The following is a 23,650-nucleotide window of genomic DNA, read 5'->3' as shown; positions in this document are numbered from 1 at the left end:
TACAGTATAATGGTTTGGGACACCTTCATGTGAATGAATTCGTCAGGTGTCGATTTTTATTGAAGTTAAAGGTCTGATCTGTGAGATGTAAAGAGGGCTTTCACCCCCCAACAAATTAGAGAAATGAAAACAGAACCATATTGCACAACCCTGCCAAAAAAAAAGAAAAAAAAGAAGTAAGATTCAGGAAACACAACAGAGACAACGTACAATGCAGCAAATGCATTAGTCACACATCAGTACAATAATCAATGCAGCTTAAGGTGGGAGATCATCATTATTACTTTACGTCAGTCTGATGCTTCCAGTGCAAATCCTTCTCAACTAGATGTTCATGCTAAAGATTTACAAATGTGCTAGGGCTGTTTGGAGATGGACGGTTAAACCTGATTATGGTTGATCTGTGGAGACTTCTCTATCATTAGTGCATTTATTAAACAGACCACTGTGGTCATTCCTAGGCTGATATGGAGGCTTTATTCTATTTTTTTGTGCTGTTTCATCTGTTTGAGCTTTTCTCATCAATCCTCTGTATGCGCATCTTTGTATATATGTTACTGTAACGCCTTCTTCTAGATCACATTGTACTGAATTTGTCCAATGTGAAGTTCATTGCGTTTAATTTAATCTTGAATGTTAATGTTAAAAGCTGGCTCAGGATCTCTCACCAAATTTCTAATCTTCTAATCTAGTCTGTATAATCTTTGCTCGAATCTAATTTAAAGACTTTAAATTCAAAGACATGCACACAAAGGTCGTGCAGTTGGTAAGGCTGTTTAGGTGTGTTTAGACAAAATTCTAACATTTCAGGCTTCTGTGTTCCTGTAAAAATATAAATCTATAATGTATCTATATGCCTAAGGCAGTATAAACAAATGGACTCAGCTGCAGACTACCATTGCTTGTGAATTTTTGATTTTCATTATTTCTATAACTTCAATCTATATAGAAAATATATTTTGTAGCAGCGTACTTCTCCATGAATGGACATCATGTGCATTCATGTGTGTCTAAAATGAAAAGAAATGTAAATACACAGCCCAGCTCAAACAGAAGAAACTCTCCACACAAAATATCCCATCTCTGGGGATCTCTTAAACAAGGCACTTCATCATCATTTAACCTGCTGTATGTTCTTTCAGTTCAAGCTTACCACCAGTAAAGGACATTAAATATGCTAAATATTATGTAGCTTCCTTTTAAAGAAGTGAGCATGTACGCATAGTTACCTTCATTTAACATAAAGTTATCAAAAGGGCAGTAAAAGGAAACGTTTAATCTCGAGATGAACTCTTAGAACAATCACAAGTCAACTCGTACATTTAAAAACAGAAATTGTTTAAATTTTTTTTAATGATAAGTCTTTTAGTATTCATACCAAGATTATGTTGGATATCTCTATATTTAACTGGAAATTTAAATCACTTCAAAAAATGTACATTAAACTTTTTTCCACTTTTTGGTTCAACTTCACTCACATGGCAAAGTTTTGTCTCGTTATTGAAAGTCCTGCAAACATTTCTCCCGTCATTACTTAAAAAGTCTGGAGTGACATTAAGTTTGTAGTCAGTGTGGAAGTACAGCCTCAGTCCTGAGAGTGTGCGGGCCAGCCTTCGCGTGCTAGTCAATTCACGGATCCTGCTCTCAAGACTTATTACAGAACGATATAAAAAGAAACAGCGCAAAGACAGAAACAAATAAAAACATAATTTACAAACCCCAAATCATGTAAACATGGAACTTCACACATCAAAAGCTAAATATTCAATCAATCAACACAGGACGGATCATTTTTAGGAAGAGGCAGCTGAAAGATCCCTGGACAGGTTTCCATGTTTTTGTGAACTACAGCTGCTGAGATTCATACACATCAGGAGATTTTCTCAACTAATCTACACCCTGTGCACAACTTCATTTGGAAATCCGCAGAACAAAGAGTGAAGAGTCTTAGGAAGTAGAACTGTTCTTATTGGCAGAGTTAGAATTCAGCACACAACCAAATATAAAGAAAATGGTGTCAAATCATCAACACTGGCCAAAAACTGGGATTCATGAGCTAAATCGTAGGTCTTTGTTGTTTTAATGATCGGTACCAGTGAAGACAAACATGTTTCAGCAGAGCAGCAAATCATTAATGAAGCATCTGAAAGCTTTTAGCAAATTAAAGTGAAATTCAGTGCAGCTTTATCTAAAAGATGAACACAGCGATAGTGATTTAAACGACTGGTTTGCTGACTAAGGCTGTGAAGCCTCGGGTTCAGCATTCTGCCTTTCACAATCTTCTATTTTCCTTTTTCAAAACATACTTGGATAAAAAACGGCACACCTGGAAAATGATCAGATAAAGTTAGACAGCTGGCTAGTGGTCATTTCAAAAGAGATGCTAGCAAAAACAGGCTCAAACAAAACAACTTTAAATAAGATTCAATTGTATCCACTTTTAAATCTTTTTGGGGGGTTTTGCTATGCATAGGGTTAAACCTTAGAAAGAGGGAACAGGTAACTTTTATATATATAGAAAACATGCACTCTTTGAAGCTGCATGCAGATAGAGATGATCTATAAAGACCAAAACACGCTTGTCTCTGCTGTGAAGCTGGGCTTTTCATAAAATGGGCAGTTATGGAGATTTACTTGATTTGGATGATGAATTGTGGGTGTTGGTCCCTCACTGACCCTTTCCAGGTCCAGAGGTTGCCGTTTACTCCTACCATAGCAGCAAATTTAGCAGTAGCGATATTTAAATCACTGTTATAGTTATTGTTAGGGTATAGCTAAACAATGACTGAGCTCCTCTCTGTCATTTAAGACTGCCTACTGGCTTCGTCCACTGCAGTTTTTAGCCTCACATTAGAAATGATTTTAAAATTAAAACTTTGCTCTGCGCCTGCTTTTACCACCGCTAGTATAGGAAAAAACAAAAAAAAAATAAACTGTAATCTGAGAGGACAGCCACTCACAACAGCACACACTTACATACAGTACATGCACATAGAATTAGACTGGAACAAGGAAACATACAGCAGCCCACCCCCCTCCTGATATGTACTGATATAATTACATACCACAAATTACCATCTGAGATCATAAACCTTCAGGAGTGCAATGAAAGACTAAAATCTGTATAGTTAGCACATGATGGGATGATGCTGAAGTAGAATACGGGAGATGTCAAGCTTTCACAAACAGCTATTTACATCGAGGATGGTCAGAAGTTCAGTTCAGTTCTCTGTGACCTTTCACCTCCTCAGAGTGAAAAACCTTCAACGCGCCAGGTTAGTGTGGCTGGCACTCAGGTCACGGCTTTTTCTCAGACAATTATTTCGTTCCTAGAGGAAATTAAACAAGCAGAAATCAGATGGAGAACACAGGAAAGTGAATGTTTTCCATTATAGTTAGAGCAAAAAATTGGGTCCCGTACATATTTGTTTTTTTTTTTATATAATCAAAAACGTTGAGAAATACATAAAGCTTTCAACAGATCATAAAACAACAAGAGTTATTATCTGAAATTATAATAGGGCAAGGCTGTACTTTCTTATGATACTAAGTAATTAAAAACACATTCCTTTTTACAATTGCAGTCTGAGAAAAATTACAAAAGTACCTTTAATGAAAATGACAGTTAAAGGTTAAACTTATAAGTTTCAAATGGGTGACATGTTTATTAATTCGACCTGCATCATCAGGTCTTGGTGTACATATATTCTAAAGGAAATTATGGATATAATGTATCACATTTTCACTGTTAAAATAAAGAATTGAAGTTGTAAAAACAATGTGTAAAAAAATAAACAAACTTACTAAAATTTTGATTGAACATCAAACACTGTTAGTGAAACAGACAGTGATGTTAGCCATGTCAGATTTATCACCATCTACAGTGAATGATAAGAGCCTTGGGGAGGGTTTGATAATAACAGTTTATAAAGACGTGACAAATCAGAATATGAAATAAAAGACTTAAGTCAAAAAGTATCTGCCAATGGTTCTTATCATTTAAGAGACTGGTTTTTCCTACAACATAATAACATCAATCTGTGGTCACATCTTTGGATATTTGTTAATTTACCGTCATCAGTGGGCTTATTTTGTCTTGAAATAGTAATGCACAATTTCCAAATGAGGGAAGATGACAAAAAATATTTTTATTGAAATTTTAAAAAGTCAAATATGTATTAAAATTACTCCCTGGAAGACCGAAAGCAGATTAACCGAAAGCAGATTAACTATTTTCTAAAGAAAAAGCCTCCTTGAGATATTTCTTATCATTTATAAGAATTTGTTTAGGGATCCAGCTGCAGTCCTTTGATTGCGGTTTTGCCCCTGGCCTGCAGCAGGACTAAAAACCCTCTGCAGATACTTTTGCACTCGTGTCTTGTTGCTTACTTGGTAGTGGTCATTTGCAGCCTTGTCCGCCACGTTAAGTATCCCCATAGAGCTGGCTCGCTTCATGCTGCACCCACATGCAGGGAGGTGGGGTTAAGGGTCAGAAGTGAGGGGGAGGGGGTGGAGATTCAGGTGTGAGGATTTGAGCTCAGTGTATGTGTTGGTTAATGACATTTGTAGTATTTTCACACTCTGATTAGTTTCACAGAAACGTTTATGTCACATGTATCGTGTTTTCTCTTCCCGTTCATGAATGTTAGAAGGCTGAGTGTAAAATCTGTTACCACTTTCCCCAAAGTTCACCTGAGTAATGTTGCTGTTAATTTGTTACAGTAATAGTAATTAGTAACATTCTTAAATGTTATTGCATGTTTTCATGCTTTATCGAAATATACCTTATTTATTAACTTTAATTTATGCTTCAACCTCAACTTAAAAATACATTAAAGTCTTTTTAAATCTGGCAACTGAAACTTAAATTCAATATTTCTTTATACGTGATCTACACCGTACAAATTCTTTAGACAGCCTTCCCCTATAAGAAAGTGGTAACATATTTTAAGGATATAATCTAACAGTCTTTTAATTGATGAGTGGTGTAGACTGAAATTTGCACTCAATAAAGTCCGTGCACACACACACGCAAAACCTGGTTTCAGTACAGTGACACTGCAGAAACAAAATCCATCCTGATGAGAAATGTAATAAGATCAGCACATGGTTGATCATAAAACAGTGAGATACTGGATCCATAAACTAGTTAATGGGAATTTATGGGAAATGGTAGGCGGGAAATAAAGAATGTAGTCAGCGCAGAAGCTTTTAAATAAGTAAAATTGCCAGAACACTAAAACAAGCTCAGACAAAGTGTGTGTAAAGTGTGGGTTGTTGTGTGTGCGTACGTGTGCCAGTGGGTGCTGAATGTATTTTGCCTATTATTTCTATGCAATATCCTTAACTCACCAGTATGAGCTCCTTCACTTTGTTGCCAGTCATACCAATTTCTCCCACCCCGTGTTTCCTGTCTTTATTTAAGCTGCCACTGTCAAAACTTTGTTTAGGTCAAAATGCACAAAATGTGTTACTCTCAAGATCTTCTACACCTCTACAGTAGGACTGGCAGAGAGAAAACTTCACTTTTATGAGAAATATACTGGGAATGAACAGAATACTGGTCAAAGCATCTATGGAGCACTTGAGTTCTGATAACCTTCATTTTGTCTGATTAAACTGATGATGTGCATTTAATGCTAATACATCTGTTTTCTGACTGTAAGCTAGTGCTGGTTGTGAGCACAGCTGTACCTGCTTTGCCTGACTGACTGAAGCTCGCTGTGTTGCAGGGTGACAGTGCTGCAGAAACGCTCAGCTGTAAGTCTGTCTGAATTTGCAACACTTCTATGACAGATGTGTAACAGCTGGAATTGTGAGAACCAAAGCACAGCCATAACTACTGCTGCAGTGTAACATGTGTCATCTCAAGTCAGCAGTCATTGTATGTTTCAACAGATAGCTATACGTCTAGTCTAGTCTAGCTTTCCTGCACTAGTATGGACAGAGCCTGAGAAGCAGCTGACTTTCATAAAGATATGACCAGCTGCAGGCATAACACATTATAGTTTCTCAAGGTTTCCCTATGCAAGGTAGCAAGTAATAGCACAACAGAAAATACCCCACTGTGAACCTTCAGATACTCTCTCGATGAATATCATGAAATTGCAACATCCTCAGTTTTGTCTTTTGCTCCATTTTTTTGTACAAACTAAAAACTTGCAATTGTTTTTAAAGAATTTAGTTAAACACTGTACAGCAGTTAGCATGGACATTTCTGCAGTGATTTACTGAGAACCTATCAGTCATAGTGATGATGGACATGACGGTTGTCATGTCCATCATCCTCATGAGCCACAGAGAAGAGGAAAAAAGGAAAAAAGAGAGCACACAGATGAAGCATGCAAGTAGGCATTCAAATGGAAGGAAAAAACATTTATTCATAAATAAAATCAAATCAACATGGTACTCTACACAGGAAGAGCCATGCAGACAGGTTGCTTTTCAAAATAAAATTCAAAGAAAGTGAAGAAAATAAAATTCCAAAGCTACATGAAACTCAAAAGCATTTCAGTTGAGAAAAAAGAAAACAATCCAAAGCCACAAAATGCAATAAATAGGTGTAACTATTAGTGGTTAAAACAAACAAACATACAAACAAACAAACAAACAAATCCCGCCAGCATAACAAGCATAAAGGCAGTTCAAAAGCAGACATTAGTAGTTTATGTCTCATTGCAAATGCTCTTTCACATGTCCTGTCATAGCATGTGAATGCCAGTATTATTTTCCCATTTCATCAGTTAGTTCCCTTTGGTTCTCTCGCTTAACAAAGTTCAGGTTTGGTCAGGACAACAGAGGTGTTCTAAAAGCATTATTCAGAGATTCAAAGAAAGAAAAAGTGCAACTTTTATACTCTGTTATACATTCGACATTTAAATGTCTGAAGTTATTCATGTCATCACCTTGTTGTTCTGAATGCAGTAATAAAATATACGTAAACCCATTCTGACCTTCACCTCCAGTCGCTTTCAAATTCCACATAATTTTGAAGTTTCCTGTCACGTGAAGCAAACAGAGCGTAAACTACACTTTTCAGTGGGGGAGTAAATAAGCGGTGGTGGTTTTTGCAAGCTAGTGTTGAACTAAAGTTGATGTTTGAAAGTAAAATCACTTCCTGATAGTGGAAGTCGGTCAGATGAAGGACTGTTTATGTGAAGGTTTAACAGAATACATTTTAACCCCAGCAGCAAGTACACATGTGAATAACTGTGGTCCACAGCCAGACTTTAGACTCCACTGTGCCAAACAACAGTCAGGTGTGTGTATTCCAACTCCTTCCGCCAAAAATGGAAGCCCTTGTTTACACCCGTGCAAGTATGCAAATATTCAGTTGTCATGAAGCCTGCGTGAGATGTCAGGGACAAATCACCAATGTAAATGTTTAGCTGGATTGTTTTTGGACATGTGGCAAGTATAAAAACATGTCTGTTGTTGTAAATATTTGTTGTAAATATTAGACTATTTTATGACATAAATTTATTTTTTCTTAACATATTAATACTTTTCCTGTATCTCTTAATGCAGAACATTAAAACTTTTTTTTATAAAAATATGACATTTTTCACAAGATATATTTTTTCCTCTTAGTATTTAAATTTTTTTTTAAATACATACCTTTTCCGTAAGTCATGGATTTCTCCCCATGAAATAACACTTATGTTTTAAAATTTTAAAAATATAAATCATACACTTACTATAATTCTGCATTTCCTTAAAATACTGTCTCTTTTTTATGTAATATTTCCTTACATAAAGGAAACAAAGCGCCTACTGTTGCCGATGACCAAACCATGAACTGTAAAGAAAAAGTTGAATGCATCGCAGCGTAAACAAATGCAATGGGAAAAAAAGCTGATGCGTATGTGCCAGAAAAAGCTCCTCCATCGCTCCATGTGCAAACACAGCTTTCCACCACTTCACCACCAGCAAAGTACAATGAATCCCTTCTTTGTTTTTGGTTAGTACACCAACTGCCGTGCTGCATGATGGAGGGCCGGCTTGATCCTCCAGGCCTCCAGTGCAAAGGGTGAGTCAACCTGTAGCGGGGTGGGGCAGGTGTCTGGGTGGAGTTGATAGTTACCCGGGGTTTTTGGGCTCGCTGTCTCGGGACGAGCCGCCGCCTTTCAGCTTGCGAACGAGTTTCTCGCTGCTGCGGCGGATTGACGCTCGTAGTTTACTGAAGGATCCGCTCCTCTTCAGAGAGCCGGAGCCGTCCTGGTGGGACACGTCACAGAGTCACTCATACACACCGCTATCCAACATATTTAAAGGGTGCAGACACAGAATGTAGATTAGCATCAAACCAGCATACACTCTCATTACTGCTTCAAACACATTTTCTGCTACTGTGCTTTAATCGAGACAAGTCTGTGCATCTTACTACTGACATGACTTAATATTTGCAGTGATTAAAACTGTCCAATCTAGGCTACACATACTCACACCCTATCTGCACACTGGTATATGCTAATATATTCACACAAACACTCAGTAGATCACTGTGTGATTTAAAGGAGTCCAATAGAGCAGCTCTACTACATTTAGTTTTACACACCTGGTAATCATTAGTCTGTTTGTATTACAATTAGCATCTTGAGCTGCTGTACTGGACTGCATTTGCTTGTCTCGTGCAAAATTTCATGTGCTTACATGATGCAGTAAAGCAGCACACTCATTACAAACCAGTAAAGATGCTTAATGCGTCATGTGTGGCTTGTACTTCAAAATAATGCTCCGTGCACCAAACAAGACTGTATTTATTTTGTTACACTTCTACCCCTAAACTTTGGCACCATCAGCTGGTGTATTCTGTTATACATTATTCTCATCTTTTCAAGTGTGAAAGGCTACAAAGAGTGGCTCTGGAGAAGTCACACTGCATAATTTAGTGGAACCATTTTTAAGGTGTCAGCTATGGCTGTAGATGGCCCCAAAATCAAAAATTACATTACATGAAGAGATCTTTAGTTTGAGAAAGATAACACCTCTGACATTTCATCTTCATTTAGTCCACGGGTGGACAAGTCCAGGCCTCGAGGGCCGGTGTCCTGCAGGTTTTAGATCTCACCTTGGGTCAACACACCTGAGTCACATGATTAGTTTGTTACCAGGCCTCTGGAGCAGCGGTCCCCAACCTTTTTTGCGCCACGGACCAGTTTATGCCCGACAATATTTTCACGGACCGGCCTTTAAGGTGTCGCGGATAGATACAAGAAAATAAAACTAGTACCGGTACCGAAAAAAAGAAAATTTATTCATAACACACGTGAAAAGACCAAGGAAACGAAAAGTTAACGATAAAAACGATAACAAAAAACCCTGAAAACCATACATTTCACACCTGAGCCTCTACTCTTGCGGACCGGTACCGGTCCGAGGCCCGGGGGTTGGGGACTGCTGCTCTGGAGAACTTCAGGACATGTTGAGGAGCTAATTTAGCCATTTGAATCAGCTGTGTTGGATCAAGGACACATCTAAAACCTGCAGGGACACCGGGCCTCGAGGCCTGGAGTTGCCCACCCCTGATTTAGTCTCAGCACAGCTTTGACCTCTGACTGTTAAACTGGATGCACTTTATTGGACCTGCTAGTTTCTCACCTGCACCACTTCCTTTCAACATGTGTTGTTGAATAATGATAATGAATCAGAAGTTTGACTGAGGAATAGGGCAGCGTCTTGTGTGGGAGAGAGCGACTCAAAAGGCTATACATAGATTTTTTTTAAAAACATAATTTCATATTTTTTCCAACTTGGATGCCTTAAATTTTGCCATTAACCATTGTCATCATATCCAGCAACATGGTAGGATCAGAGTAGTGAAGCCAAAATAGGTCAGTTACTTCCTGGCAGAACTCCATTTATTTTTGTAAAAATGTAGAAATAAATTACAATAATAATCGACAAACTGATCCAAAATATGAATTAACTAGTTCCAATGATTTTTAATGTTTGCTTAAACTTTTGATCAGTTTGGTTTTTTTTAATTAAAAAAAAGTATGTCAAAGTTTAAAAGCTGTTACTGCCATGAGTTGTCAAAGTAGTCATGGAGGTAGCTTTTCAGAACCAATTCTGAATTGGTAAATTTTTCACATCAACGGGACTTTTACCTTTAAAAACTAGAGCACACCTAAAATATGGAAAAAAAGTTGATCTGTAACTAGCTAGAGAGACAGTTAAGCATCACCCAAACATACCTCAGAAATCAAATGAAGAATATAATATGCTATTGATTTCTGACATAAACCTACCCTCTGAGATTAAATTTAAATATGCATTTTTTCAGAATTGAGTTTTCAAATCTGCAGAACATCCATTATCTGATTTAAACAGTGACATAAAAGATTCAATTTACTGGACTGTGGATATGGTGATTGTTCTTCCTTCCACTGCTGCTGTATCTGAGCAGGACAGGTTTAGAGCTCACTCAGTTATGATGACACACACACGGAAAAGAGAAGGAACACACAAAGAGGCGACAGGCACAGGTTCAGGTGAGCAAAGAGTTTAAGTTTTATTAGAAGTTAAGAAAGATGCACAAACAGGACAGCACACGCAGAAGATTAGTAGCAGGAGGTGAGATCAGACCGACGAGGAGACTAATTAAATTCCTAAACTTTCAGCAAATGCAACAATAATGCTTTTATACAGCAAATTCTCTGTAACCCCCCCTCACACCAACCCTGACAACTATATACACAGATATACAGAAGGTAAACAGAGAGAACACACAAGGTTTAGGCTCTGTATCGGCCAAAAGCTTCACTTTTTTCAAGACCCAACCTGACAAGTGGAAAACTTGAACTGTTGCAGCGTTTCTCCCCGAGACTTAACCATGTAAGCCCACTGCACATTAACTCCAATCACCTTTATGTGTCCTCTTATTGACATCACAACATGTTTTTGTCTGATATCAGTGCAAACGATGAGACAGCAGAGTGACACAGCAAAGACTAAACTCTAAACAGGAGCACAAACCTACAGAGCCACAATCAGCGGTGCTCTTGATCATGCTGACGAGTAAAGTCGATGTTTTTTACAGCGTGTTACGTGACTACCACATGAGACGTTTTCAGTTATCACTACGGATTCTAAAAGCTAATGTTGAATTAAACTGCGCGGATGATAAAAGAGAGATGAGAAGCTTCTAACCTCTACAGAGAGAGAGAGAGAGAGAGAGAGGAGCAAGGAGGCTTTAACATGGACCTCAAGCCTTCTCAGACCTTTTTTATTTTGTTGTTTTTGGCTCATCTGACCACGACATCAACAAAATGTCATCACTTTTGCTCCTGGGCATGCCTTTGCCAGTATTGTAGTGTTGAAATGTTTTAATTTTTTTAGCCTAATGAAGTTTGAGGTTTAAATCAATGATTTGCACCTGGGTTGAACACAGGATGTCATGTTCACACAGCAGGAAGTTGTTGTTTTTCCTGTGTTTTTTAAACCACAATCTGTCATTTTTAGACCTCAAACACAGTTTACAATTTACTGCTACTGCTTTTCCCCCTGTTTTGCTGTTTAGTTTGGTTCACTGTTTAAGATAAAGATCCACTGGATACAAACACGCACATTCTTGTTACATTTTGCAGTCATTCTGCGTGACCCTGGCCTTTAAAATCGATGGACCTGTTCAGCAACACTTCATTGATCTCTTTTTAATCACAAAGAAAAGTTCTGACCAAAATATTGCTCCACTTTAAAACTAAATATAGCACATGAGCACATATTTGGTCATCTCTTTTAGTCATCCACTTTTTGCTTTGATTTTAATGACATGAAATTTTAATGATGAAACTTTAATTGATCTTGTGGTCAGATTTGTACCAAATAAGAAAGTTCATAATTTTAGTTAAAGAAGAGTTCAGTTCAGGAACTTTGTGTCAAACACCCCTCAAAGTTCCTCCAAAAACAAGTCTACAAGCAAAACGAAAGCACATTTTAAAGATAGGAGAGTGACAGAAAGAGAGGAAGCAGAGGAGCAGAGTTAAAGGACAAGAAGAAATATCAAGGTATGAAGCACAAGTTTACTGTTGCCATAAAGAAAAATCACCCCAGTCCTCTCCCACCCGCAGCAGTAGGTGCTTTAGCACAAGTAGAAAGCAGAGGGTTGGATTCGGACACACAAGCTGTCTCCGTATTTCTGCCAGAACCATTTTCACACAGTTCCTGTTCCCAAAAACAACTGAGATTGGGGTGTAAAAGCAACATTATCGCTGTGGTTGAACCCGGTGTGAAGAATCCTGCCACAGAAAAGAGCTGAAGGAAAACTGCAAAGCTGAAGGGGCTGAGGCGAGGTGAGGCGAGGCATCCGTCATGCAGAAGACAATTTTTAGAACCACTACAAGGCATCTGGAGTTACGCCTGCCGGTCAGACAGAGCAGATTGAAGAGAGAAAGAAGAAAATGCAAGAGGGGAAAAGACAGTAAGATGAGATATGGATACAGAGGAGCAATTAAAGAAGGGTGAAGAAAGGAGGGAAGCATACAGGACAAAGACTGAGAGGTTAACAGACAAACCAGACACAGCGTCTCTCCACCCGCCAGTGCAACACATGGAAGACAGAGATCAATAAATTATTATACAACAAACCCAACACTGTACTGTACAGCCAACACAGTATGGGTGGGCTTTAAGTTACAGTCATTAGTGACATAATTTGATCAGAAGCAATTATTTTAATATTCTGATTTGGGAAAAGAGCTCAAAAAACTGTTAAAAACATCTTTAGGAGATCTGTGTCTCACATCAGTGTGATTGGTAACCACTAGTGTTTGCGTCACTAACCTCTGTGTTATAGAGATTCTCATAAAAGCAGCAATAAAACATTTTTTATGTGCAGTTTTATTTTCACAACAATCCAACTTTACATGGGGAAATCCTGGGAAACCCTGGATGTTGTCTATTGCTCTAAGTAGTCATTTTCAAATGAAATCTGTTCATTCTAAATCACAGGACTCACAGCAGGAGATACAAATGAAGAGATAAATAATAATACTTCTGTATTTTCAGAAATATGAGGTAGGATAAGATCATTTTAACAGAATAATGGTTGTGCAGTCGGGGCACTGAACGACAATAACACTTCTGTTCCAGCCTCTAGTTTGTTGGAGAACAAAACCATCCAGACTGCATTATATTCCTTCCCCAAGGCCATCGGCCATTTTCCACAGCTTGTTCCAGATGGCCTCGGGTCTCGTCCACTCTCAGGCCCAAACCTCTAAAACCCAACAAACTAAACTAAATTAAGGAAGCAGACAGATAATGTCAGGGTGGACTCTTAAATGCCTGAATGCTCTGTGTGGTTATTAGGGTGATTTATATTTTTACCATGAAATCACCTGTTTGTAAATGTAACTCACAACTGTGTAACCATTTGGTAGCGCCCCTGGCCTTTTCTTTGGGCAGCTATTTTGAAGAATTATGTAAATTAACTTTAATGTCAGCAGTCACATGGCATAAAAAAAAAACTACATTTATAAAACAGGAATATTCACACGTCTGGTTCGAGGAGGTGAGCTGCAGAGGCCACACCACCAGGTTCAATTAGATTTTTAATTTTAAAAAAAAATCTAATTATATGCGCTAAAGGCAGGCTGAAACATCGAGCTTGTACGAGAATCTGAAGAAAAGAAAAAAAGAAACCAGAGAGACCAAGCTTCAAACTTTCTAAGGTTTGTGTTTTGTGTGAATTTACACAAAGAAACAAACAAAAACACGGTTGTGGAATCATATCTCATGTATTCCAGAAGTATTATGAATGGACACCTAAACCTATCACAGCTGTGAGAGTGCAGGACAACTGACAGGCTCTGCCACTAGGTGGAGCACTTACACAGCTCAATCAGGTGGAGAGAGACGCTGTGTCTGGAACATAGCTCATCAACACATATCAGCAAAGTTAAACCTTGTTAGGTGACCACAAAATAAACAGAGGGGTGCAGGTAAAGAGACATGTGAGAGTAGCCAGAAAGATCAACTTTTTTTGTAACAGAACTAAATGTTTAGTTTTGTGGTTTTTATCTTCATCCCAGAAAATGAACTAAAATAGCTGGGAGCAGCAACACAAGTCAACCTAATGATAATCAGAATTGATCATTTATTCAGTCTGAACTCTCCCATCTTCTCTGGCAGCTAACAAGGCAAACAAATGGAAAAGAACAAAAGGCTGGCAAAGTCACACTTTACATTCTCTGGCAGCAGATCAGCACACGTATGCAACGATCAGAAACATAAACACATACACACATGCAGATCACCAACATCAACAAAGAAGGAGTACAGTACAGAGCCCATGTTGAGTCAGAACAGACTGATGAGTCACAGACTCATTTGTATTAAGTGAGAAGAGAGAGGTTTTCACAGCTGCCTGTGGAGAGAGCTGAAGTGGAAGTGATGATTTGTTTGACAGGACGAAAACAAAATGTACTCTGACAACTGCAGGGAAGCAGTGGAGGATAAACATCCCCAGACATATCTGTTTTTATCCATCTAATATTAGAAATATGAGGCAATTGCATCTGATAGCATACAAGTGCAATACAAAGGAATTACAGCATTTTAATGATGCAGAATGATGTTGCTATTGTAGAGATTTGAAAAGAAGATAAGTGCATGCTAATAATACACAAATAGTGTATGAAAATAACTGGATACACCCAGTATTTCCAAAATAATACTTCTACTGGAATCTTGCATAGTGCTTTTTCAAATACTTCTTTATATATTTAAGTTCCATTTACTTTTGTAAATCCTCTCTAACTCGTAGGCTGTGTAATTGTGCTGGTGTAGAAGCTGTGAAAGCTCCCTCTTGGGATCAATAAAGTGTGACTTCAAATTCAATTAAAGGCCGATAGTTGATTGATTGATTGATTGATTGATTGATTGATCGTTGTATTTATACTGACTTCATTTACTGTTTGATCAAAGAAGATTTAAGGACAAAACAAAAGCTCCTTGTCAGATTTTCCTTCCAGCTAAAGTTCTTTCCAGATGAGTCCGGCTCCTTTCCTGATATAAATAGGTCCAGAGATCTGCAGGCGATCGTCTGCTGTGTGCTAATAATCCATTGACAGGCTACAGTTTATAGGCACAGCTATGTGTCACACCATACCGCCTGCAAGGACTACAACTAGAGGCGCAATAGGAGATGCTGATTGGTTGTTCTGGGCTCTATGACTACTGTTGCTATGTGAGCAGGCCAGCTCTAAGCAGCAGCAGGAGCAGCATTTTAGAAATAAGGTGGTGAGCAGCCTACAGCGACCCTATAACTACATATTCTGCCACTGCAGTGAGGACAGGCTGAGAAAATTCTGCATATTCTGAAATGTACCAGCTGATTGAGAACAGTTGGTCTGCAGCTGAGGCAGCGAGGTGGCATCAATGTGTGTGACCAGAGGGGCTTTTTAAAGCTTTTTAGACATTAGTTGGAAAAGCTGTACAACAAAAGAGAGTTTAGTGAAAAATACTATACTATACTAAACTATACAAAGAGCTACGACTCAACGACTGCCAACGACTTAAGCTCCAGCCAAGTGAATGCTCCAGCAGAGCATTTTTTCACTTGATCTCATTAATCAAAGTCAGGGTAACAGCGACGCACAAGCAGTAACTACTGCAGGAGAGCAGAGTAACTGTGACTGTCAGTCAGGATTATCAGTGTAGCATTGTACAGTTTGATCCTTTTGAGCTAGTCGGACAAGATTTAAGTCCTTATTCAAACATTTGATTTAGTCATAGAAGAAACAACCTCACTGTATCTTTCATGACCGAAGTCACGAATTATAGAGATAATCCCCTCACTGGCCTCCAGTGGCCCCTCATTCTCACTATAACTTTATAGGGAACCATCAGTTGGCTTGATTGACAGCAAATAAAATAATCCAATCCAAGCCAGCTTAATGTGACCAAACATTAGCATTTACATTAACAACTGTGTTTATTATAGTTTCTGTGCTGAGGAAACTTTAACAAGTAAAATGACTTTGTGGATGACTTCAGTCCAGAAAGATAGAGGAGTTATTTCAAGTCGGCATGTCTGTGTCCTGGTTTGAGAACTCTCAGTAATGTGCCGAGGGCTGTGTACTGTACTTACCCCGTTCCATTCCACGCTCATACTCACTTCCTCGCCGCCGTCTGGCCCGCTCTCATACTTCACCGTGTCGGAATTCAAGCTCTCGCGGCTTCGCTGCTTCTCTCGGGCCTCCGGCTCGCTCAGCACCTCAGCCACTCGCTGCTTGTGCACATTGTCCAGACCCTGATGTGTACACACAACAACAAATAAATGCCAGTTCAACAAATCCAATTAAGCATAAGCTAAACGCATGTACTAGTCGGACCTCCAGCACAGCCTCACCTACACAGATACACTGTACAGCTGTCAGCAACAAGTGCTAATTCATCCAATCCAATTAATACTAAATCTATAGACTTCGACTGCCTGCTGCTCTAAACCCAGCACCTGGGATTTGCTGATTAGCAGTCAGAATAAACCTGGCAGAGGACAGGAAATGAAAAAAAAACTAATTATTGGTAAATTAGCTAACTTTCAATATGGAGCTAGAGGAAAGCACCTACCTAAGAAGTCACTGCCCATTCTGAAATCTCAGAATGTCATTTTTGACTATCTTTAGTGCTGTTTTGATATTTACAGAAATCTTAAAAACTTTTTTAAATGTTCAGTTTGGTGGAAAAAACAATTTTGCAACCATGTGTTTAAAAGAACATGTAAGCATCTAATATAGTGAAACTTGAACAGCAAACCCATGGTGCCAGTGCAGCTAAATTAGCTTTTCTGTTAGCTGGTGACATCCAGTGCTACCTTGCGTAATTAAAGCTGGCCAACAATACGGTTACACCACAGTACAAAGTACTTTCTGTGACTCTGCCTGAGCATTTAATTATTCAAGGAGGGAAAAACAAACACGGGACGTTACACTGCCAAACAATCATGCTGGCAGAGTTTGGTCGCTTATTTTATTTTTACTAAAACCTTCTCCACTTGTATTATCTAAATGCTGATTAAAGGTTACATTCATATCGGGATCGAATATTTCCTCAAGCAAAAAATGACAACGCTCCAAATATATCAAAGGAAGTTTGTGGTGTTAAAACGAGGCCCCAAAGCAGATCTGACTAGTTATAATGGAATTATTGTAATAATTACCAAAATGTTATTTTAGTTTCTACAGCTGTAATTTCAGCAAGACAATGGGGAATTTTATCTTAATAACATGTGTGTCTGTTACTGAATAACTCGATGTTAAAATGTTGATGGAAAACCTAATTCAGGATAAAAGCTGCAGGACTTTGACTCCATTAAGTCTCATAAGTAACGCCATCAGGGGCAGCTAAAAACAACACCAAAGAAACCAAACTACGCTCCAGGCTCCAGGATTCTGAGTGCATCGCCATTTTTCCAATTTCACAACAGCTCACACATTTTCTGCCTTTTAATGTGACGCAAATGCTCAACGGACCCGTTTCATCTGAGCACCGATAACAAGTCATCTGCTTCTATGTTGTTAGTCACATTATCCGGAGGCCACACCTGCTTTCTGGAACGCATCGCAGCTTCCTCCAGGGTCCCAGCTGCCTCTAACTTGCCCTGCCGCCTGTAGAGGGCACCAAGGTTTTTCAGGGTGGTGGTAACTGTGGGGCTGAAATGACAACGAGTGGAAATTTAATGTCACAGAAAATCGTTTTGGTGAAAGAAAATAAAACAACAAGAACAACACGACTGTCTTATAGATGGTTGGCCACAGTTGGTTTAATTGCTTACTACATTTACATATATCATGTATCAGTTTGCTTCCTGTGCTAAGAGTATCACCCATATTTACTCAGTGGAAAAACACTGACCTGTCGACTTTACAGGCTTTGTACCAGCCTCCATACTCTCCAAATGGTGAACCGTCTTTCTGCTTCCCCTGTGAAACACCAGTTTGGTTTAGATTTAAGAAATCTGCATATATGATATAATAAATCAGACATTTAAGGATGGAAACCAACCCGCTTACATTGTAAGTAGTTAGTTTACATGGAGAAGTGTTAGCAGTGGGATTATAATTGGATCAGTACTTCTTCCCCAGAACATCTAAACCTATTAAACCATGAAATGAACTCTTAGATGGGAGAGTGAAGGACTCGGACCATCATCATCAGTTTTTACTGAGACTTAATATCCTAATCCAATCTTTGTAAAGTCAGTCTTTCTTATTTCATGTTAAATAAGGTAAAAGAGTTTAATGCACCTGATGTTACCTTTTTTTTAACTTGGTGTGTTTTGATGCTGTGCAATTATAAGGTTTTGTCTTTAACACTGAAACCCAAAATTAAGAAAGCACAACAGAAATTACAATTATACTTGTATATATGTTTCAGGCTCTCACCTTGCTTTGCTCCTCTCTCTCCTCAGCATGCATCCAGATTGGTTTGTTCTCATCTGCAAAGAAACACACACACAATCAGTCCTGACAAACTCAGATAAGCAGCTAGAGACACCTCTGAAAAGTTACTCTGACTCTGAAGTGCTGTTTTCTGTTTCTTTTCGGCTCCATCCTTCACTAAAATAACAGCAGACTGAACATATTAACCTTTACTTCAAAGGAGAGACTTATAAAGTTGTTCATGCATGCAAGTTACTCTAGGTTTAAGCTACTGTCTGCAATGTCTGAAATGTAAAAAGTGTGTGAGCACTTTGTACCATCAACAGAGCCGAACTCCCGTTCATGAGCGCGGGTTAGGATTTCTTTATACAGGGTCTCAGCCTGCTTGAACTTGCCCTGCTTCAGGTAACAGGATGCCTGAAAAACACAAACAATAAGAACAACATGACACTGCGAATGAGCAAAGTCAGAGATTGCTCTTCAGCAGTTAGCAGTAATGTCCAGCAATGGGATGTCAGCAACACACAAGAAGCTTCACAGGATTGGGAGAAGCTGAATTAGAAAAAGAGTTGTCATTTTCATGCCACTTGTCATCTGCAGATATTGATTTTTATTCTGCAAATTGACAAATGCTTCCATCCTTCTCACCAAGTTGTTCTTGGTCTTGGCCACGTTGGGGTCATCTGGGCCCAGTTTTGTCTGGTAGATCTCCAGGGCTCTCATGTAGTAGTACTCCACCTCCTCATACTTGCCCTGGTTCTGACACAGCAGGGCCAGGTTGTTTAGCTGCTTGGCCACATCTGGGTGGTCCTTGCCCAACACCTGGGACAAAAGAGGAAGAGATATGAACTTTAAACAACCCATTTCTGCCATGTGCTATTTGGTCAGTAACACTTAGCCAACATGAGAAATGCTGGTCAGACGGATTTAGTGCTTTCTACTGAGTTTCACCAGTGTAAACATTCAAATGTGCAACCTAGTTTAAATCCTCAGGTCCAATGTTGTAAATTTGGATTTCCAGGAAGACCGGAAGGGTGTTTGTCAATATGTTGGAAATGTTTGTTTCATCTCCTGCCAAGCTGCTTTGACTTGCTGCACTCTGTTTGTAGTGCGGCTGATTACACTACACGTATGTTTGGAGCAGTGTGCACAGAAGATGTCACATGTGTAAATTTGGTCTAGAGTACTGGGGATCAAGCCTGTAGCCTTTGCTACATACAGTACATGCCTCCGTAGGAATTTTGGCCTTTTCTGGATTAATAGGCTACTAACCTGCTTTAATAAATAAAGCTGTAAAACAACAACAACAACAACACCCCAAAAAAACACTTCTGGATTAGGAAACAGCCTTTAAGCACTGCAACCTCTTCCTGTGAGCTAAGAAGAGTAAAGGTCATTAGAGTAGAGTGCAGCAAGACTAAGAGACATGTATTGGGGCTAGATGCTAAATGAACCCCCCCCCCCCACACACACACACACACACAAAAATGCAATAATTTTTTTCTTATTATATGATTCTAACTGCCCAGTAAAGATGTAGCAATCATAGGTGGATGAAAGGAAAGAAAACAGAGAAGAAAATGAAAAGGATGTGCATGGGTGGAAACTGAACACACATGGGTGGCTGGTGTTGTTGGGAAAGGGGTCTGATCAGTTAAAAAGAAACCACCCTGAGTGTCATGTTTATGATTGTAAATAAAAATAAGTGAACAATTAGTTTGTTTTGATTTCTAGTTTCAGTTTACTGCTCGGTAAGTTTGTGTGAGGTCTTAGAACTGCAAGATGATCCCCCCCCCCCCTCCCTTCCTTCCCCCCCCGCTGGAGACCGACAGCGTCTTTGATCCACAGGATGGTGCAGAGCTGTGTGAGCGGAGATACCTACAGTATTCACTCAGGCCTGACCTCAATCGCCTCCTGCACCACATAACACATCTGAACGCTTTCCTGAAAACAGCATTAGCTAGAAAACAGATTGCCATCAGCACCACAAAACTGCTGAGGATCTGATCATGCCTTCTGATGCCTTCAACCAAGAGTTCAGCAAAAATTCTGTGGCTTATTGAAAGCTTTCAGGCAAAGTAAACACATTACATACAGGTTCTGGTCGCCCTTTTCTAATTAAAAATTAGTTACTTAAACCTTGGAATTTGAACCTTAAAATTCTGGTTTGGTACTGAAAATGTCAGATATGAGGAAAAGAGGAAAGACTGCAAGTTCTTGCAGGTAGCAGATCTGCTAAGTTATCTATAATTGCAGATATTCGAGTACTGGAGTAACTATAGCATAGACTAAATGTTTAAAAAAAACACAATCAAGCAAAAACGATTTCATCACTGTTTTCATTTTTGCAATCACCGTCTTTGTGTTTTGAAACCAGATGTGATGTATGCATGACTGAGAAACCAACACACTGCGTGCTCATGTGGTAGCAACTAGGTGATTACAAGGCAGACCCAGCCTAAAGCATATCCTCCTTTATACTTGTTGTTTTACCATAATGGGGACCAATTTTCAAAATGAATATAATGGTATATACACTAAAATTGAAACTAGTGATCAGCTTATAAACTTGTCAGGTAAAGTGTTTCCTGACTCACTTATGAAGGAGGCCAAGGACACTTTTCTCATAGACTAGAATTTTTTATGCAACCAGAGGATTCATACTGCTGACCATTACAAAGACAACATATTTAAGACACTTGTATACTGGCTTCACTTTTCATAGCAGACCCTACATCCATTGTTTAAATGCAGTCTGTCATCTGCAAGTTTCTATTATCTTGAATCTTTCACAAGAATAACGCTGCTGGCATTCCACATTTTTGCTGTTGCCATGAACTCAAATAATTCTAAAGGCTAAAAGCAAGAAGTATTAACACTTTCTCAATACTTCACAAGGGAAACTTTAAGATGAGTCATATTTCCTTTTTCTCTACAACTTTCTTCAACAGCTACAGACTGCAATTCACTTTGCCCTGACAGATTAGTGAGGGCAAAGTGAAAAGGATATGATACACACACAGACACACACACACACACACACACACACACACACACACACACACACACACACACACACACACACACAGTACTGTTATATAGGATTTTTATATAAACTCTATCTTTGTCTGTTTTGACAAGTAAAAAGCTTTGACACCACTTTATTTCCTAACACCCACTAAACTCAGTTAAAAGCTGAATTTTCCAGAGTTTCTACAAAAAGGCGGAATGACGAGAGGGGAAGAAAAACATCCTTCTGATTCAGCAGTTCTGCTGCAGTCACTTTGCAATGCCCTGCATGTGCAAAACCACTCCGGCTTAAGCAAGTGCATTATCATCTCAGTTTAAGAAGCATGAAGAAAAAAAAAATTAAATGCCTCTGCTTAACCAAAGCTGACGTTGCATTCTCAAGGAGACGAAGGAGAAGAGGGTTTGTTCAAAGGCAAGAGCTGAGCATAAACAACAGAAAGTGTCTCCTGCGGCTCGTTTGTAAGTATCAAATTAATACAGGCAAAACAGTAGCATTCGCTCAGGATAAAGAGCCTGCCCTGTGACGAACGCTGAATACTGAGAAAAACCCAGACAAACGACGTTATGACTTTATGAGTTCATGAGTTTTATGTAGTTTTTGTAGATGTACTTTCTAATATATATATTAAAACACTTTTTTTAATCCTTCTTAACAAGTATAGTTGACTTTTTTTTTTTTTTTTGGGGGGGGGGGGGGGGGGGGGCGGCGGCATACATGCCAACTCAAACAGCTGTAGCCGATCACTGTGTGCGAGGCCCGACTTCTGCCAGCTACAGCTGAACTACAAATTAAATGGATTTAGCTAAATTTGGATTTAGCTGTCCAAGAAGTTTATGTTCAGTTTTATATGAGTATGATCAAGTATTTATTGCACTCATCGGCAAGTTATCTGTGTATGTTAAACACGGTTAAATGCAGCTTGCTAACCAAGCTTGCTAGTGTTAGCTAATAACATAAATGGTAAATGGCCTGCATTTGTATAGCGCTTTACTCAGTCCCTAAGGACCCCAAAGCACTTTACACTACATTCAGTCATTCACACATTCACACACTTAGCACTTCACCATCTCATAAACATGGTCACCACCCCCAAATAAAACACAGTGGTATCTAAAAACTAATGATGAGGCCTCGAAATGTGTCACATAGTGACACATAGTGTCCATAGTTTGTTAAATCCAACAATAAACATAAGTGACTGCCACTAGACATGAAAAGCTAATACTGTTGTTAATTATGTGCAAAACTTAAAATTTAGATATTCTAAACAAGTTCATCTGTTGCAGTTATAGTAAATATCTGCTGTGTTGAAATGAAAAGCTGAAGGGACAAGTGGTCAGTTGCTGAGTGCTGTCTGAATATTTTAATTCCTACTATTCATTCTGCTGCCTCCAAATAAAATATTCTGTGTGAAGTCTGAAGTGTTTCAGTACATGGGCACAAAGTCTGTCTATAAGTGAAAGTACTCGCTAGTGCATCGACTCATCACAGTGTTTGATGACCTCGTACCCACCTTTTCTCTGATCTCCAGCGCTCTCTTGCACAGAGGCTCTGCTTCCTTGTACTTCCCTCTCTTCCCATACAGGACAGCCAGGTTATTGAGAGTTGCAGCAACCTGATAGGGACACAAACACATTTATTATCCCACAATGCTCTATTCTTCCTGGCCTCATAGACATGTTCACTCATTTGCACAATGACAACCGCAAGAGTCTACAACAGCAGCAGTGTGGTGTCATTGGTCTGATGAGTGAGAAATTGACAAGGAATAAGAGGATGTGGGGAAACAGGAAGTGATTATGCAGGGCTGTAATTTGATCCAAATCAGCTGAGTGATGAATCTCCAACATGTGCACATAGGACGAGTGAGGGGAGACTGCAGAGGGGACCTGAGGTGAGCACTGATCTCTGATTCACACCATGTTCTGGCAGCCATGTGAGCAGAGTGGGAGGAAACGAGAGGAAGGGCAGAGGGTTGAAGTGATGGGAGGAACGGGAGCTTATTCAGGAAGATGGGAGGAAGAGAGGGACAAAACTCCTACAGTTTGAGAACACTTTTTGCCGCTCTTTAAGACTCAATTTGTCCTCATGTCACAATCTCAAAAATGGTGAAAATATAAAAAAGAACATTTAGAGAACTTTTTTTTAAAGCACAGGAGCTCCAGATTATATAGTCTGATCACAAACCTGTCGATGATTAACCTAAAGCCTTCAAATCTTACAGACAAATTCACAG

The 23,650-nt window shown here is 39.1% G+C and overlaps 1 protein-coding gene across 8 annotated transcripts in view; it reads right to left on the bottom strand.

The window, feature by feature from the left end:
- Positions 1 to 1,334: 1,334 nt before the first annotated feature.
- The window catches only part of klc1a (kinesin light chain 1a), a 42,037-nt gene continuing 19,721 nt past the window's right edge, over positions 1,335 to 23,650 (bottom strand). The window contains exons 7-16 of one of the 8 annotated variants that reach the window (XM_085144324.1): positions 22,928 to 23,029; positions 19,032 to 19,205; positions 18,701 to 18,800; positions 18,387 to 18,439; positions 17,857 to 17,924; positions 17,546 to 17,654; positions 16,091 to 16,252; positions 8,084 to 8,217; positions 4,390 to 4,456; positions 1,335 to 3,329 (exon numbers count right to left, since the gene is read on the bottom strand). In XM_085144324.1, coding sequence (XP_085000450.1) covers positions 3,264 to 3,329; positions 4,390 to 4,456; positions 8,084 to 8,217; positions 16,091 to 16,252; positions 17,546 to 17,654; positions 17,857 to 17,924; positions 18,387 to 18,439; positions 18,701 to 18,800; positions 19,032 to 19,205; positions 22,928 to 23,029 — 1,035 coding nt within the window. In that variant the 3' untranslated portion in view covers positions 1,335 to 3,263. Of the gene's footprint in view, positions 3,330 to 3,377; positions 4,457 to 5,074; positions 8,218 to 10,488; positions 12,361 to 16,090; positions 16,253 to 17,545; positions 17,655 to 17,856; positions 17,925 to 18,386; positions 18,440 to 18,700; positions 18,801 to 19,031; positions 19,206 to 22,927; positions 23,030 to 23,650 lie in introns of those variants that run through there. The other 7 variants (XM_085144325.1, XM_085144322.1, XM_085144321.1 and 4 more) reach the window with 7 other exon arrangements.

The sequence above is a fragment of the Neolamprologus multifasciatus genome, chromosome 19 (assembly GCF_963576455.1).
Source record: "Neolamprologus multifasciatus chromosome 19, fNeoMul1.2, whole genome shotgun sequence".
In the NCBI taxonomy this organism is placed as follows: domain Eukaryota; kingdom Metazoa; phylum Chordata; class Actinopteri; order Cichliformes; family Cichlidae; genus Neolamprologus; species Neolamprologus multifasciatus.
Note: the sequence above shows the minus strand (reverse complement) of the source record. Positions and strands in the feature narration are given on the sequence as shown.